Source organism: Sparus aurata, chromosome 12 (assembly GCF_900880675.1).
Source record: "Sparus aurata chromosome 12, fSpaAur1.1, whole genome shotgun sequence".
Taxonomy (NCBI): Eukaryota; Metazoa; Chordata; class Actinopteri; order Spariformes; family Sparidae; genus Sparus; species Sparus aurata.
The window spans coordinates 9,808,558-9,827,907 of record NC_044198.1 but is presented as its reverse complement, the minus strand read 5'-3'; the positions used below and the strand labels follow the sequence as shown (position 1 = coordinate 9,827,907).

Sequence of the window (19,350 nt, the reverse complement as noted above, 5' to 3'; positions counted from 1 at the left end):
TTTAATTAAGTCGTCTTGGCTAACAACACTCTGTGTTTGTGTGTCCACAGTATAACAATGCAGGTTGCATTTGTGGTGCATAATGATATGTAAAGACTCACAATTAATAAAATGTTTAAGTTTTTAAATTGTACAGTTTAACATAAATGTCATCGTTTACAGGGTTCATCTAGAACAGCAAATATCAGAATTCATTCATGATTGGGTTATAAGCAGTTACTGGTATTCAATACAAGAAAAAAAGCATTATTGTAAAAACGTTCAGAAGAGATTATTCAAGATGACCACAATCATTCCCCAATTTATATCGAGATTTTGAAAAGTTTTTTAAAGATACATTATTTATAGTTCAACTTACACAAAAAAGAAACTACTTGTTAACTAAGTACAGTGAATGATTTCAGATAACCTTCAGCTCACCTGTGTATGTGAGTGCGTGTGCGTGTGTGTCTGTGTAGACTGCAGAAGGTAACAGGCATGTCACTAAATCATTTAATTCGACTTCAGGAGTAGAAAAGGCAGCACCGTCCTTCTCCCTATTCCCTCTACTCTGTCAAACACAGGCCAAAGGCAGACAAACACACACTCACCCACATGCGCACACACACACACACACACACAAACACACACACAACACTAACTGTAAATTACAGAGAGGCAGCAAATCATTCTCTCATGCACTCCCCGGTGACTCAAACATTTAGTTCATTCTCTGTTGCGCTCTGCAAATGAAAGTGTGCACAAAAGGCTTTCAAATGTTGGCATGCATTAGATTGTGTTATGAAATTACGTGGCATTGATGCCAAAGCTTTCTGGTATAATCATCAATTATGTCTGGTATTTTGCATGAGTGTCGGTATGTGTGGAGTGTAAAGGCTGCGGGGACATCAAGGTTCAATCAATTCAACAGTGAAATGCAAAACACCGCAAGGATAAAGCAACAGACTTAACCTATGCACAGAATGATGATGAAAAGTGTGTTGTAAATATATGAGTGCTGAATAAAAACGGTTCTCTGTATTGCGGAGCTGAATCTACCCACCGTAAAACATTAAAAACTCAAGCTTTAATTTCTGCACTGAACCTGTAATTTATGGTTAGAGCTATATGGTTAGAAGAGTAGAACTTTCAGACTGAAAGTTAACTGCCTTTATTTAGCTGAGAAATGTCATAATTCATCTTGTGGGAAAGTTTCAAGGCCACAGAACACATTCAGAAATCTGTGTATAGCTTAAAAGTTTCAAGTACAAGTACAAGTTTCTTTTGTAACACTTCATAATATATAAACTTACATTTGTTAAGGATGGTTATTATGAAGTGTAACCAGTTCTTTTGTTAACTACTTTACCAAAAGACACTACCAATGACACTCTGCTCTCTTGTGTTTGCTGTTCAGGTGGAGCTATCTGACAGCACCTCCCACATCATCACCGATGCCTACGCTGGAAAGGAGTACATCATCCAGGTAACATCTTCTGTCCTGCCATGTCTACCTGACGGATCATATAAGCCCCAAATACATCCACATCTATCAATGCATATTGATACTACACTGCTTTATTAAAGTTATTAGATGGATATCTGTCTTTACTACCAATGATGAAAACCGCTAATAAATTCAAAAATGTTCTTATATACTGTACCAACTAATTTCTACTGTCCTTTTGTTCAACAGGTGGCGGCTAAGGACACAGAGATTGGAACATGGAGCGACTGGAGTGTTGCCGTCCATGCTACACCCTGGATTGAAGATCCTCTGCCAATCACTTCCACAACTGAAGTGGACTTTGCTACCGGTGAGTTATACCCTGTCCCGTTTCAACTGACATGTACATTTTTTCAGATTTGGTCATTTCATTTCAAAACCTCCGTCCAATCCAATACAGAAAGATGTTTTCCATGTATTGGGGATATTGGGATTGAAGTTTTCCAATACGTATAGTACAACCACTTTACTACATAAACAGTCCAACACACTAAATGGATAAAGCAGATTTCAGTGTATGAATGAAAATATTTTCTGCTTGACTACATGATATTAAAAGGCGTTGTCAGTACCCATGATTTGTGATCTGTGAGGCTTTACCAAAGTACAACAGTGCCTTGAGCTACAAGCTAATATGCTGACAATGGCAAGTATGCTGATATCAAGCATGTACAATATTCAGTGTCATTAGTTTTGGGTATTTGGTCATTACCCACAGTATTGACAAATAAGAATTAAGATGATTGGCGCTAAAAGGATCAGATGATCATCAAATTGACTAAAAGTCATCCTGTGGGGAGCATGAATGTGAAACAAAATTCCATGAAAATGTATCCATTAGGTTTTTTTTTTTTTTACACAAAACAAAGGTCAACCTCATGATTAGTGCTAGAGATCAAGTCAGCACCAGATCATTAGGATATATGCATACCTGTCCAGTAGATATTGGTATAATTCAGTCAGGACCAAATTAATGTACAGTCTGAGCAACCACCTCAGAGTCACACTTCTTAATGTGGCTGCAAGGTTCAAGTTAGTGGAGTCAAATGAAAATAAGAAAGAAGCTAAATGCAAATATGTATCTGTCATTTGTTTAATGCATTGAGATGGCTTGTCATGAATAGTTAATGAGCTAAATGGACCAGTTCAGAGAGAGAAAAATACAGGTGAGAGTGATGAAAGGCTAACACTGAAATAATACAAATAGGTTTTCTATAATGCTGCTCACTGTTTGATTTAATCAGTCTTCTTGTTACCATCGGCTACAGAATCATTGGGATGATGATATATTATTCCTGAAATGTTTTTAACGTAGCCCACGGCTGTCACACAGTAAATTTCCTGAATCAGTTAGGTATGAAATTAAGTCCAGTTAATAACTTTCTTTATCATTAAATTGAGTACACTGTAAGCGTTTGATAGCCTTGAACTTTTATCGCAGCTTAAGCTGTAAGATCCAGCAGCCTCCAGACAAATCCACACACATCAACCTGAGCCCGAACACCGCCTGGGGGGAAACTGCCTTCCCTTTAAAAAATGCTCACGTCTCTCCCACAGCCTCAAACTGGCATGCTTACAGTACAGCAACTTGACACTTTCTAGTTTACTTTATGCATGAGAAATGATGATTTAACATGAAAGTCTTTGTAGATTGTTACATTTACACACACGTGCGCGCGCATAGTCGCATAAACACAAGGACAGAAACTATCCCAAGGAATTATCTAGTCGACAACCCTTCAGCATGTGGCAGAGATCAAGGATGGCTCGCTTGTCAAATCGAAATCTCTCAACGCACTGCTGATCCCTCAACAATAAGACATCCATTCCAGCTCTGAACACTCTTGTGTGTACAGCTCTCCAACTGGGTTGGAATAGCAAAGCACAAATGGCAGGACACATTTTGAATGGATAAACACTTAATGTAACTGGACAGGTTGTAACATTTTTGGCCAATTGACACTTTCTAAATTGCAATCCTGTGGTGATCTTGCAAATACAATGGGCATGTATCAACAGCATCACCAGCTGCACATCAGGCTGGTGAATACTTTATTGTAATATTCAAACACTGACTGCAAAATACTATATAAAGTTATTTTGTGTGCGGTCACAGGCTAAGACAGTATCAACAGACTATATACAGCTCTTGCATTATAAATGTATCTTGCAAAGGCAAAAGCAGGTACATTTTGAAATAGTCCGAAGATAATATCAATATCAATATCAATGTGCATGGTTCTAGTATTTAGACATCATTGTCAAACATTCCAAGCCCATCAAAAGATATCAATTCTGCCACAGAGGAGAAGCTCACAGCCCAAATCTAACCACTAACGTTAACTATAACACTACATAACATCAAGACACAAGAGAGTCCACAGTGTTTTTTGCTTTCAGACTCAAAGTGAATCTGCTCCACTAAAGGTTTATATTTTGTTGCTTCAGTTGCTCATCAATATTGCATTATGAAATATCTCAATGTGAAACTGACTCCAGCAGATTGAGCAACAGTGTGCTTGTAGCCCAGAGCAGGAAGTTCTGGTGGCCAGGCATCCAAAAGGACTCGACTCATTTAAATTAATTGAACAATGAAATAGTCCTAACAAAATATTTAAAAAAACATGCTGCTGAGCAGTTTGTCTATATCATTATATAAATATATCTCCTTCCAAAAATATGTCTTTTGTCCAACTGGGAAGTACAGTTATTTGCTTTCTTGACACATGTTTAATCTGATTAATCTAATGTGATTTTGAAGTACATTATGTGCCGGTCTATTTCTTGGATGGGAGAAGTTAGTTCTTGCGTGCCCAGCAGCCTAGCAGTGATGGCAAGACTCCAGGAAGTAATTTGCACCTGGCAAACAAATAGTTCTGCTGATAACGCCTGCACACTTGTGGTTTTTACACTTCGGATTGTGAAGGCATCAGAAGGAACGAGATTTAACATGTTAATTAGTGAGCTTTAGAGGTGATGGGAGGCAGCTTGTGTTACTTTTGGACAGAGCCAGCCTCGCTGTTTCCAGTCCTTATGCTAAGCTAAGCTAACAAGCTGCTGGCTGGAGCTTTTTATTGAACATACTCATATGAGAGTGGTATCTATCTTTCCATCCAACTCTTGACAAGAAAGCAGACAAGTTTATTTAGCAAAATGTCCAATTATTCTCTTGATATTCCACATAAGAAAGTGCTGTGCTCATAACAATATGGGCTTTCTAAACTAGACTTCTGGACATTTTATTTACCTGGACTTTGCCTCGAAGGCCACATTGGTAGAGGTGGCTGGCCTGTACTCTTCCTGATCAGGTAAAAAAAACTACTCCTCTATATCATTTTGTGACAATGTTTATCGTATTCTTCTAATATCAGATGTTTATCAGTGTAAAATGTGATTTTAGATACAAGCAGTTTTTAATAAGCCATTCATTTTACGTCAAGTAGGTTAATTTAAGACAAGGAAGAGATGAACTATCCCAAAACTGTGATCTACTGGCAATATGAACCCAGTTTGAAATCTCTCTAAAATTATTTTTTCCCGTTTACCTGCCTTTCTCTCGATCTCTGCCCATCCAGTTACATTTCTGAGCAGTTGTACAGTACAACAGTGACTCCTGTTGGTCATGAGTAGCATTGCCCACTGATCACCACTTAGTCATCGCTGAATGAGCTCTCACAGGAAACACATGATAAACAGGGTACACAGGACATGCATCCTGCCCTAACACGCCCTCACACAAAAACTCATACAAACAGTGCCACATACACACACACACACACACACACACACACACATGCAGCATGCAGCGTATAAACACAAACACGCAGACACACACAATAACTGAGGCAGTACACAGTGTATTATTCGTGTTCTCAGAGAAAGAACAGGAGGTTATTGGGATTCTCCTCATGCCTCTTCTCGATCCAGCTGCGGCTTCTCTGCTTCCCTTCTCTCTCCCATGTCCTGCTCTGTTTCCCTCACCTTCTCTCTTTTGCCTCAAGATCTCATTCTCCCTTTCAGCCTTTTTCTTTTTTTAATTTCCTCTCACTTTTCTCTCTATTGATCACTCATCCTTTGTCCTACATTTGATTTGCCCCTCAGCCACCTTTTTAAAGAAGTGAAAATGTCATAGACCCTGTCCTAAATTCAAAATAACAGCCAAAAATGGCAGCACTGCTAGGTCTGTATGGCAATGACAGTGAAGGTGAGGAACAGCATTTATACCGGAATATCATGAATGGAAGACTACTTAGACAACCATAGAACTGAACTGTTGGAGAAGCTTACATTGATGTTAGCCTACTGGAAAAGCTGTCACTAATGGTAGTCAGTTGGAGAGGGTAGCATTGATGTTAGCATGTTGGAGAAGCTAACTTTGATGTACGCCTGTTGGAGAAGCTTACACCAACGTTAGCCTGTTAGCTTTAAATGTCCCCGACCATTTATTTGTCGCTCTATGTCCTCACTTCCACAGACACAATTAACATCTCCGACTCACAGAAACCATAATTGGAACACCCATCATTCTCATCAATTATAGCAAGCTAGTTAGCCAAGGTCAGGTAAAGTGAGACAGCCGTTGTCATGGATAAAGGCAATCTCTTGTATATTCTAAACATAGATACAGACATGACAGGTGACTGCTGATTAGGGAATCAAGTTAAAGTTTCTAGTTAGGACTTTGTAAGATAAGATACAAGGTCTGAGATAGTGTAGGATCTAGCCACGAGTTATGGAATTTCGAACTTAGGATAGGACAAGCAGTTTGGAACATTTTACTGAAATGAGGCCTCTGGTTTTTAGAGTTAAGGCAATTGAGAGCTGACAATTAAAGGGTACTTCCATCAGCTTGTTTTTAAGTATTACTTCCACGACAACAGTCACATGCTTTTACTTAGAAGTTCAAGAAGAGAAGAGCGGATGTGTCAAGGGTGTCCGTAGCCATGACGTCATCTGTTCAAAGTCAAGTAAAAAGACATGGCATGACATTTTGCGTTGAAAGGAGCAATGGATTGCGATGATGTATCAAAGTGCTCAATTAATGTGAAAAGTCACATCTCAAATATTTTTACATAGCAGAAAGTTGTTGGAAATATACTTACACTTATTTTGCAGAAGTATTTATTGAGTTGGCATTCACCAACATGAGGCAGGGTTACATCAGCAGGGAAACGAGGTAAATATTAGATTTCCTGTCTGCAAACAAACCATTGAAAAGCAACAATTTCAGCCGGGGTCATCTCTTTTTCAGCTTACCAGCTTGTTAACATCTCCACACTGACCAATATTTCCTGGCTGCTGAGCCGAATAGGAAATGAACGGACTTCCTGTGACTTATTAATTGTGTAGCTCACAGTCTAAACCCACAGTTACACTTTCTCTCACTTCCTCTCTGCCTTTCTTCCGTCTTGCCTGTGCCATATGTCCTTGTCCTCTTTTGGTGTTTGTTTTTCTCTCTTCATCTAGTAGCAATAGCTGATGAAGTGAAATAGTAGCTAGCTGCAAGTGTGCGTTCTGTTTCCTGGCTTCAACAGCATCATTTCACATCAAAAGAATAGCATGGTGACAGACGGATGACATTTAGAAATCCCATCCTCAGTGATCAAACCATCGCTTAGCGACCACATTCCAGGAAGTAAAAAGCAGTGCAGTTGAGTCTTTAAAAGGCCGCAGCCATCCTTCGTGTTGCAACCATCCCAGCTATAAGTTTCTGCCTCGCCCACTCAGTGAGACAGAAACTGGACACTGTCTAGCACCAAACAGGCAGCACCAGATATGACTTCTTATATCGTTCATGTCTACTCCTATTTATAAATGCTGTTTCAAGGCATATCGCAGAACTAGAGTGTGTGTTTATATGCATGCAAGTGCTTAATAAGCAGAAACCCCCACAGCTAAGTGCTGAGGTGCCTTAAGGTCTTCTTCTCCTACATGCTCGCTCCGATTCATAGGAAAACCTACTTTTAATGTCCTTAAGGAAACATATAGTTTTGACATGTGAGATGTTCGGGGTCCTAATAGTAGGTTGTCATTTAGTTTTTCTATAGACAATGTTAGGTGACTGACATGAGCACTTTCAAGGCTTGCATGGGTATAAAAATTGCCCAGTGGAATCATAAGTTGAATAAATGCAATAAAGTGCCCTCTTGGTAGGCCTTCCAGTAGACATAATGCAATGAAGATCCTTCCCTTGTTGTTCACTTTCCCAGGAGCCTCCTGTCTTTCTGTGCCAAGGATATCACTAAGATAAAACTTTGAAATGTTTTTCATCTGGGGAAAAAGCACGAGGTATCTACATTAACTGAGAATGCTGGCAACAAGCAGATCTTCAAAACAGTTCCTGATGAACCTGCAGTACGGATGATCACTGATGCTTTCATGATTTTCTTGCAGCCATCTTTTATACTGGTATCAGCATAAACAGACAGAGTCATTAAAGTTCAAGTCGGTGTGCAAATTTAAACGTATCAACTTCTCTTCCTGAAGTGCTTTCTTTACCCATCCTTCTTGTTTTTCTCCTTATTTTTCAGATTTGCCCTTCACCTCGATGCCTGCCCCTTCTCCCCCCCTTCACCGCTTTTTCTTCCCTCCTGCCGTTGTTTATCACACCTCGCCCGTCCTCAAATCATTGTCTCGTCTCCCCGTCTTTACCTGTCCCCAACTAGCTTGTTACATCAACGCACACCCCATAACTGTCTCTCCTCGTCACCATCACATTATTTCTGCATAATTTTTATTTTCTCCACCACTCCAAAGCACAAATGTTTGGCTGCAGGCAGGAAGTATTGCACTGAGCTGCTGATCATGTTAAATGTGTCCTAGTTCTCTCTCGCTCTCTCTCTCTGGCTATTTCACACCTGGCTGCCTCCTTCTAATATCTCCCCACTCCCAACACAGAACCACACTGCAGTCATTAATTGGAAGGAGAGGGAAATCATATTCTCTCTCCAGTAAAAAAAAATAAAAAGTGCTGCGGGTTCACGACTGAGCTGCAAACGGCGCGCATGAGTTGATATCTGCTGTGCTGCCTGCAGCTGTAGCAATAGCCCCGTTTTATAAAACTGTAAAGTGTGATATTTGTTTTTGTTAAGCAATTTAAATTGATACTGAAGTACTTAAAACAGCCCGTGCACGCAGTGATTTCCAGCATATTGTTTGCAGTAAGCCTCGTGTTAGCGGCCCCATACCCTTGAACGCAATCATATTAAGAGTATCACATCCATGCATCTCTAATTGGCAGGAAAGAGTGTCACAGCAAATTTGAATCTTGTTCAAGCAAGCTACTCTCTATCCATACATTCAACTATCCATGAGTTTCCTGGGAAGGTCACCGGGGAATCCGTCATGGGTGATACTTCAGGCGTTTTGCAGAACTAGTGTTTGTAACAAAGCATCATCATAGCAACTGACACACTGGCAGCACTTTCAAGCGTTATCTAAATAGCCTTGGTCGTAATACTCAATTAACCTAGATCTTCATGAATAAATGATTTAAGTGTTAAGTTTGAGGTCTTTCGATGTTAGTCCAAGTCACCGAGTGGCAAGCCAAGTCACAAGAATGTGGCCTAGCCTCGTTTTTTTTTTTTTCGTTTTTTTTGTTGTTGTTGTTGATTTAAAACACAAGACATGAATCTTTTTCTATCCAGTCACAAGTTATCTTAATGGTCCATGAAGTAAAGTCTCACTGTAGTCAAATCAACATGGTGGTGTCTGACCCTCCTCACTCCCTCTGAATCCAAAAAATGGGCAAAGAGGTGGAGTGTGGGTGGAACCGAGGCAGGCTGAATGAAGCCTGACTGCCAACAGATGGCTGGACAGCTGTAAACATGTTTATTTCTGCTGTAGAGTTGGGCGTTTTGATACAGGGTCTCATTGGGATCGCCTGTCTTTTGGAGCCAGCCTCATGTGGCCTTTCAAGGAACTGCAGGTTTTTTTTGCACTACTGTGTTGGCTTCATTTTACAGCCCCGGAGTTTAAAACATAAAAAAGTCTCGATTCCTCAGTTTTGTGACTTAAATAGGACTTGAGTTGTTCTACCTATGTGCTGTAAAATCTAAATATACCGCACATTATGGGTGTGTAAATGAGTACATTTTCACAGTGTGTATTAGACCGTCTCATATCAGCTCTATATTAACTGCCCCAATGCGTATTCCACTTTTTTTTTATTTTATATGTGCAACTCCTGCTCCATTAACCGCCTCCCTTACCTCTAGGTTTTTACCTCCCATGCCCTTTCTCATATTTCTGTCTCCATATTTTATCTGTCTTTTTTGCTCTATCTCAGTCCTTCTCTCTCCGTCTCCCCCGCAGGCTTCAGCATGAATGAGATTTCTTTTGTCCAGTTCACTTCATAACTGCCTTGACAAGTCCCATATTGATTGCACTTGCTGATTAGAATTGATTTCACTCTGCACTGTATTTCCCCCCCCCCCCCACCGTCTGGCCCTTCCCAGTATGATGAGCATTTTTCAGTGTCCATTCATCAGGAATGACAATTTTGGATGTTTTTGCTTTCGGGAACAATGTGTTTTTAATGCTACATCACCAAAGTAAATGATTAACTGAAAGAAAAAAAATGAAGATATGATTTAGAGAAGTTGGTTAAAAATGTGCCCAGTAAGGTTTATTGTGTTTTCTCCTGATTGTTTTTCCAGAGACTAAGACTTCTCCCATACCATCCTCCAACGCACCGCAGAAGGCTGAACCCCCAGTGGGCAGAGCTGCCAGGCTCCTCACATTTTTCTCTCCTCTGCTGTTAGGAATGCTGCTGCTGTTCATGTGGTGAGCAAATACACACGCACATTTTGTAATGAGTCTACAACCCCTCATCTTTCAATTGATTACAAACACATCTATTCAGTCAGCTTCATATTGGCAAGTCGATGCATGTCTATTGATGTCAGGAGCATGTTTAATAGAACAGGAGCAACAATGATTGGGCGAGGTAGTTTTATGACCATGCAGGGGGTCTTTCTTCATACTTTTCTGCAGAACCCCTGGAGGACTTGAGGTAAAATCCAATCCAAAGCTGTCCCATTTCATTAATTTTACTGTCTTACGCTACAAATCATGGTGTAATAGTATGTGTTCTGTCAAAGATGTAGATGTTGAACAGTGGATGCTGAAACGCTAAATGTTATGGATTACAACAAATGTGACTGCAAAGCAGTACACACAGGAAATGTTTTTTGCAGCCTAGTTGATCGCAAGACAAACAGCCCCCCTATAATAACACTTAAACCAAACGACATTAAGCATGGCTGCATTACTAACAAAGTGAATGCCGCTCATTGCGATCGCTGGAGGATGAACTGAGCCATCTTCAAATAGATGAACATGTTAGAGACACATCGATGCCAGTTTACCTACCATACCTGCTGCTAAGAGGTAGTAATATAAGCCAATTTGAATAATAACATAATGCTAACACACACCAGGGATTCTGCCAGGTCTTAAAGAGTCTAAAATGTGACAATCTCAATTTTAGGCCTTCAAAAGTCTTAAATACATCCATATTTTGCATATAGGTCTTAAAATACATTTAGTTAGGTCTTAAATATATATGTTCATTTAACACTTCCGTCGTAGGCTTTTTTCCCCCTTTGTTTTTGTTTTGGGGAAATGTGTTGGTGAGACTCACAGTCAGCTTTGTGTGTTGCTTTTCTGAAGTATCCAGGAACGCAAGTGGCTTTTTGCCAGCAGCCCGGTCAGAATTTATTGCCGTACACTTCGCCAGTTCCGGAAACACTTTGATTGCGGAATCTGCTACAACTATGGGAAAGTGTAAATTTAACAAGTGTTGGCTTGAACATCCAGAATTCAGTTGGTTAAAAGTCGTACGTAATAATGAATTTGAAGCACAGAGTACACTCTGCAAGAGGACCCTCAACTTGGGCACACTTGGTATGAAAGTGCTGGTGTCACACACAAAATCGAAAAACACCAGTTAGCTTCTAAAAGTCTCCAGCGAAGTCACACTATCGCACAATTTCGTACGCCTTTGTCACCAGTTCCCGGTCCAAGTTCATCCAGTTCTGCTCGACCCGAACTCTGCGCCGTCCCACAGCCAAGCGACATTCAAACCATCTTCAGCTTGAAAGCAGAGGTGTTTTGGATTTTGAACACAGTGTGTGTGTGTGTGTGTGTGTGTGTGTGTGTGTGTGTGTGTCACACACACCAGGGTTATTATAGTCGACTAAATTCAATTAAATTCCTAGTTAAAAACTAAACTAAAACTACTTAATCACTTGTTAAACTAATTAAAACTAAACTGAAATAAAAAAAAACTGAAAAACGAAATTAAAATTTAAAAATGAACATTTTAAAAAATGTAATAACCCTGACACACACTCACTCACTCCATTCTTCTTTGTTTGAGTTGTTCTATGAATGGCAATATATTTGGTTATTTTTTAAAGTAATTCTGATCCGTGCTCCTGTCTCTTTCTGCAGATGTAAATGTCATATTCCTGAAGGCATTGCGAGGAAGATAAGAGAAGGAGGAGGAAGAGGAGGAAGAGGAGGAGCAGGCTGGTCTTTTTTCTATTTTGCACATGTTTCAAGGATACAGTGCATTGATCATTTCTGTCCATCACACAGTTACTCACCAAGATTACTTAGACATGAAATCAGACGATGATAATGCGATTTAGCATTTTTGGAATAATGGTGACAAAGAAATTCTGCAGAGGAACTTTTGAAAGCGGCATCCTCATCATCATCAACAACAGCGACAACAACAACAACAGCAACAGCAGCAGCAGCAGCAACAGGAGCAGCAACAAACCACAGCAGCAGCAGTGATATAACAGTCTTGTATTACCCCCTGGTGGCTTCGATGGGCCACAGCAGACTTTGTTTGGCAGACAACAGTTTGGTTTTTGGAAATCTCCTCTTCAGAGCAGCAAATATCAGCTCCTCAGATGACAATATAATCTCCTCGTTAGCTTTTTTTTTTTGTTGTTGCTCTTTCTTTTGTTGATCTTTTGTCTTAATTTTCACCTCCCTCTGAAATTACAGCACCATGCAGACAAGCACACACACATATAGAGCATTCCTGTGTGCGTTTGTGTGCATCGTTTCAGTAGCAGTCCCCATACAGCTAAATCATCATGCCAAAGACTCAACCTCACCCCAAACAAAATGGTTCCCGGACGATTCACTGAGCTTCTCGAAAAGCCCGTGTCTGCCTTCGTCGTGGGTTAAAAACCGCAGAGAGATGTGTTACGTGTGTGATTGATACGGACTGAGACAGTACAAAACTTGGGACAAATCTGAGGAACCCCCCCGCAGCTCCTGTTTGTGTCAACCCACAATTTAACAAAAGAAGCCACAAAAACACCCTGTCAGACTCTGAATCTGTCGACTCCGAAACGGCCGAATCAAACAAACGGAGCGAGTCGTTCGTTGGTATGAGGACTAACACTTTTGAAGAATTCAGTTAACGGTAGTCTGGCTTATTTAGACAATTAGCTTTACACTCTGCTTTCAGTGACTGGCAAAGAGGACCTGGATTGTAAAAAAAAAAATAAATGAATAAAAAAAAAATAAAGTGGATTTAAGACTGAACAATTCTTTGCCCACCCATTTGTTTTGGTTCGACGACAGAGTTGGTTATTGGAACATCTATACGAGCTATGTTGGTTCTCCATTCTGCTCTGTGCTGTAAGATACAATAACACGAAACAGTTTGCTTTGTGACGCCTTTAAAAACATTTTAAAACAAATGTCTTTTTGCAATTTACATTTCAATAGCCAATATCACCAGTTAATATTATGTTATTCAAAGGAATATTGATGTGTTTTATTGTATTTTTATTTTTTATTTTATGGACAAATAATAAAAACACACATAGAGGATTTTAGGTTTTTTTCCAGACATTCATAATGGCTTAATTCTCCTTGATCCTATTTTGTAAACTATGATATGTAACTTTAACATTGAACAAAAGTTTATTATTTAATAATAATAATAATAATGTATGTATTAGCAGTAGAATGTCGTAACCTGTACCTGGGGTCTTTTTTATAGATGTATATACAATGACAGGTTTCAACCATTAAATGTGACCATTTCACAATGAATGATGACACGCTGGCCTCGTACTCATTTCGCCTTCCCGTCTGATGCCCGAGAACACCACAAGTCGGGGTCTTCCTGAACAAGATGGAGGTGAGAGTTCATGTGTCAAAGAGGTTCCACTTTTAAAAACTGGTTTGAAGACGATAACTATTCAGTGTGATACCAGCGACAAAGCATATGTCACTTCCCACGTTCAGCCAACATTTCAAAATCAATACTTGTGACCTTTCAGAAAATGTTTATCCCAATTTAGTTGGGAGAATTATATGTACACATTCAGATGGGCGACATTAATATTGCATGGGTGAAGGCTGATTCTATATTTTGGATTGTATTTTTTGGGGTGTTTGGGTGTGCTGCATCATTCTTTACTCCCTTTTTTCCTGCTTTACACAGAATATCCTCACTTGGTGTGTCAGCATAGCAGATTTGAGTCCATTCAACCATTTGCAATTAAGTAGATGCGTTATATAGTACACACATGTGTTAGCTGAGAAATACACCACTTTGATCAACTTTGAGAAGTGCCTTTATAAAAGAAAGAGTTACATTTGGTTACCCGCTAAATAAAAACCAGACAAAGTTATCAAATTCATCCTCTGGGGAACATGAATGTATTTCTGTGCATTCCGCTGAAATAGTTGTCGAGATATTTTCAATCCCAAACAAAAATATAATCCATCTCGAGATGCGAGATGAAAACTCGGTGGAGGAGTGAGTCAGATTCATCCCCTGAGGACCATGAATGTCTATGAAACCGCTTGAGAGACCGACATTAAACTCCTCACAGCTATGAAAGCACGGCAAAAAATGAAATGACCAGAAAGGTCGGCAGGTGAATGATCATCATATGTTTCTAGGCCCGTTTGGCTTTTGTACATTGTAGTTTGAGAAGTGCATTTATTGAAGGCAGAGATAAAATCAGCTCCCCACTTTTCATGAATGGAACAGAAAATTCAGAGAAATAGACGTAAGGACTTGAATCGCTCACTCTAGTGTTAAAAGGTTATTAGTTCTGCCGCTCCCACAAGAAATTACTGAGAGTCACTCAAAAGCCTCTTTACCTCATGAAGATCTTGTCAGTCACATCCCTTAAGATAAAAAGAGAAAGACACTGCAGCAGGAGGGTGTCCTTTCGTCTGTGCAGTCCATGTTTGCTACAGACACGAAGGTACCATGCCCCTAATTCAATCATCATATTTTTAGCTTCTGGCCATCATCACTGAGAATATAGCGTCGCCTTAATAAGGTCAGAATCGGCCAAAAAGGCAAACATTCAGATGATCAGACAGTTTAAAAACAAGCCAGCGGTAAACCTGTAAAATGTGTGTGCTGACATCTGTTTTGGCATTAATTTCACGCCTCATTTTCTCTTTCAGATAAGTGTGTTTAATTTGATTTTTTGTTAAAAACGTCTTTGATTGTATCAGCTCGTGTTTCTTCTCAGCACTTGAGTACCATGTCATCACACCTGACGGGAATGATGGTCGAACCCACAAAGATAAGATTCAAGTTGTCAAGTTGAAAATGTAGATGTCTTTGTGTTGCCATTTTACGTTTCTTTAGGCTCAACACTGTGCTAATGATCTGGTTAGGTTTAGGCACAAAAACCACTCGGTGAAGGTCATGAAAAGATCACGTTTTGGCGTAAATTACCTGTTTTCGCCAACACAAACACAGCTGGAAACTGTCCCGATGTCTCCTCAAAAATACTCTTTGGTTTCGTACTTACAAATATTGAAACATGGTCTTGACCGGTGGGTTAGGATTAGGGGGGGTCACTGGCTTGGCAGCCTTCTCACCTGTGACTCCACCACCATCCCTTCTTCCTCCCAGTACGAAAGTCCATAACATGAACTGGACTGGATAAACCAGAATAAGCCGTTAACCGTACACATATTGGAGAATAACCAGCATAACCACGCCTTTGATGAAAATCAGCCCGATTCGTTCACCAAAGGAATATGAGCGAAGGAGATACGGTTGGTCAAAATTCCCCCTTTTTGCCCTTTAGCTCTCGCTCTCGGCGCCTCACTCTCTCTCCTCGCTCTGCCTTGCTGTCTCTCGCCCCTCTCTCAAGCTCTCTTTCTTTCAATATTCTGACAAGTTCTGGCAGGCCGATCAGGAGAGCGAGGACAAATCAATATACCATCTAACAGCTGTCAGCTGGAGTCCTCGGTGTGTGTGTGTGTGTGTGTGTGCGCAGACTAGATTGCTTGCTGCTGATGTGGGTATTCCATTCATTACTCTTTCTATCCTCCCTTCTTTCCTTTGCTCACACATCCTTTCTTTTTTCCTTGAGAACATAATTAATATTTGCAACGACAGGGCGACATGAGGACAAGTCTAATATTGTCCTTGCTGTTCGTTCTTTGTGTGTTTTCACTCATACAGCTAACACACAAATAAGGGCTCTTAATTGGCACCGTTGAACCTTTCACCTGATATTTCAACCCAGCTCTAATTAAATGGCTATTGGGATGTTCAGCCATGCTCCCTTTGTCTGATTCAAATTAACCTCAAGTATATAGGAAGGTGTGTGTGTGTGTGTGTGTGTGTGTGTCATACAGCGCCTGTCAGTTCCAACAGCTCTAATTGACTGCTTTGACCTTTGATGATAACTGGGTGAATGACACGATCTCTCACTCCTGCCCCTCCGGCTGCTGGCTCTCGCCTCTTTAAACACTCGACCTGCAGCCTCTTTGTCTTCGCCCCGTGACTTCCTATATCTCTCTGTGTGCGTCGGTTTCTCACAGTATGTTTCAGCTTTCACCAGGTTTTATTGCTCGCAAGCACACATTACATGTATCTAAGCGCGCGGCTTGTGAGTACGTTTGAGCTTTTGGTTTTTGGCATTGTTAGCTTTTCTACTGTTTCCCTATTCCTCTTATTTACTTATTTAGGCTTCCTCTGCTTGGAATGTCAGTGGCCACTTTGTAAGGTACACCTGTATAATATAAATCAGTTCAATATGTTAACTCCAGCTTCTGCCTTTTATAATCTTCCTGACTGATGCTGCCAGAAAGGGAATTATTTAAGTACATGTTTGTTATTGAGGTTGTGCGCAGTTTGCAAGGCAAGGCAGGGCTAATTTATTTATATGGCACCATTCAGACACAAGGATGATTCAAAATTGCTTTAGAGACATAGAAATGCATTAAAACTAGACATAAAAAGAAAGAAAAAATTGCAACAACAAAAGCGGTGCTGTTGAATCGGACCACCGCTGTCACAAACACGAGGAGGGAACAACTTGAGAAACACATTTCGAAATAATGCACACCCACAAACTCGGATCTCAGTCGTAAATATGTAGATGGGTAAACGCCACACAAGGTTTTCACAAAGACCGGCACATTCTAAGCTTCATAAAGACATAATGTGGCTGAGCTGCTGTACTGTTCCAATAGATTGAACAGGTACAGGTGTACCTGATCAAGTGTCCAGGGAGAGTAAACACAGACAACACATGGGCCGATGCTTAAACTTTGTTGAAAGAAACATCAGCGGGCACTCTCGTGATAAAGTAGTGAACATCACAGAAGGTATTTGTGAAGTTAATTCCCAGTAATAAGAGTTCCACCTAGTGACGGAGCTCTGAGTTTTTCCTTCAGATCAAGCTCCCTTTAAAGTGAAAAAGTTATTCACAAAGCATCTGAGCCCCTAACAGAGCAGCTAAGGTGAAAATCAGCTCTGTCTCAGTGGGGAGTGTTAAGAGCAGTAGTTTAACCAGCAGAGGAGGAAATGTTAATAAAGGCTTTTAAACCACATCCTTGGCTTTGCGTGAGTGTGCGTTAAGTTTGTTACTTTAAATGATCTTTGGTTTTGCACCACTGGAGATGAATTAAACAATAATAACCCGCTGCATTTGGCCACCGGAGGGCAGCAGAGTCAACCTGCTTCACGGAGCCTCTCTCCATGGTGCTGAACGTGCACATGTTTCAGTCCTTCATCATGATGGACAGTCCAGTTCTCATTATTCTGTCTTTTGAACATTAGAGCATCATTGTCAACACTTGCAACTTCCTAAAAAAGATATTTGATTGTTGAGTCTCATCTCCAGCTCGGCAAATACTGACTCTTTGGGTGATCAGCTCGGATCGCACACGAAACCCAAAGCATTACTATGTGATGACCTGGCAACGAGACATAAAATCAGCTACGTTTCTCAGGTAGTTACATTTTGTTGCTTTAAATGTGTATGTCAATGAGAGGAAATCCAAAATGTAATTATTGTCTTTCAGTCTGACCTGACACTTGTTGGATAAAAAGAAAATGTCACATGTTTAGAAACTGCCTAAAGGAAAAGTGACGGGGAAAAAGAAAGAATGCTGACAGAGATGTTGTTGTGAGCTATCAAGCTCTTGACTGACCCACCAATCACTTGTCGGCATTAAACACAACAGAAAACACTCTGTGAAGTACCGGAGTCATAAGTCGGTGCCACCGAGGTTACTGCTTTGAACGTTGACTTGTCCGAGATTTCTGTCCTACTCAAAATGTTATGTTTACCACGGCCTGCTGCGGCCTCGCTCGCCGGGCTGTGGTGTTAGTCATGATTGCATCGATCTAGTCACTGTCTTCGAGAAGTGAGGATTAGACTCCTCAAAACAGATGAACCCAGACAAGATTTACACCATTCAACAAGCTCAAAATCGAACCACACATGGAAGCTCGGCGAGGCACTCTGTGTCTGAGGATGCAGATTTCAGCAGAACCCCCCCAAAACTGAATCTGAAATTCAAAGTGACGGCCTACTGAGGTACAGAGCCAGGCTCATTAAAGACATCCCATTAAAAGAGATTAGACTTGTCTCCGTGATATGATCTCAGATCTTTAATAAAGACATTATTAAAGATGAATTTTAAATGAGCGGTGAAATTTAAATTTATTGCATGGTGAGTTCCGGCATTTGAGCACCTATTTAAAAACCCTCCACTCAGCAGGTCGGCCTGATTTGAAATACGGGAGACAATAATACCCGCCACTCAGGGTTTATATTCTGTCATATTCGTTCAAAATAGACCACATTAGAGCACACTCAAGCAACAGTCACGTACGAAGATTAAAAATGTGGGTTCAGTCCTGTTCATCTTATTAGTCTCAAACACATTTAGGATCCAAAAACATCAGCAGGAGAAGAAACACCTTTAATGAGAGACCCAGGCTGCTGACTGTAGTTTTTTTCATCCTGCAGTCTCTATCACCCTCTGGTGGTGCTCAGAGAACCTGTATCTATCAAATGTTAAATGTGTCCATGTCTCCACTAGAGGCCCGGTGTCCCAAACATCATTTCTCAAACAAGCAACTTATCATAAGATCAATATTATTATTATTATATTGCTGTGTCACATTTCCATTCACTGTATTCGTCCTTCACTTTTTCAGTGCCTCGAGAAAAATGCTGATCTTTGCTCTGTTGCTTCCAGACGATTTATATTTCTGCGGAGAGGAGTTTATAGTGGCCCTTCCATCTCCGGCTAACGCTGATTAGAAACGACTGGATGGTTTGTTCATGCAGGAAACAGACCACCACTCGCATCACTTTTGGCCGAGGGTGTCAGAAGAGCAAAAGGTGAGCCTCAAGTGAAACGCAAAACACGACACATGAGGAGAGAACTACAGAATAAAACGGGAAATAACTGACGCTTAAACTCAAACCATGACTGGAGGTTCAAAGTAGACCTGGAACGATGACTCAGTCTTTTAATTAGTTGTCAGCTATGAGATTATTATTATTATTATTTTTTAAGACAAATGTCTGTGATTCTCTTTTCTC

At 40.4% G+C, this 19,350-nt stretch overlaps 1 protein-coding gene across 4 annotated transcripts in view; it reads left to right on the top strand.

Annotated features, from left to right (window-relative positions):
* cntfr (ciliary neurotrophic factor receptor) overlaps window positions 1-13,579 on the top strand; it is a 288,526-nt gene extending 274,947 nt beyond the window's left edge. For all 4 annotated transcript variants that reach the window (XM_030436151.1, XM_030436149.1, XM_030436152.1 and 1 more), the window contains 4 exons: window positions 1,397-1,465; window positions 1,676-1,796; window positions 10,144-10,270; window positions 11,942-13,579. In XM_030436151.1, the coding sequence (XP_030292011.1) occupies window positions 1,397-1,465; window positions 1,676-1,796; window positions 10,144-10,270; window position 11,942 (318 nt within the window). In that variant the 3' untranslated portion in view covers window positions 11,943-13,579. The remainder of the gene's footprint in view (window positions 1-1,396; window positions 1,466-1,675; window positions 1,797-10,143; window positions 10,271-11,941) is intronic.
* The last annotated feature ends 5,771 nt before the right edge of the window (window positions 13,580-19,350 follow it).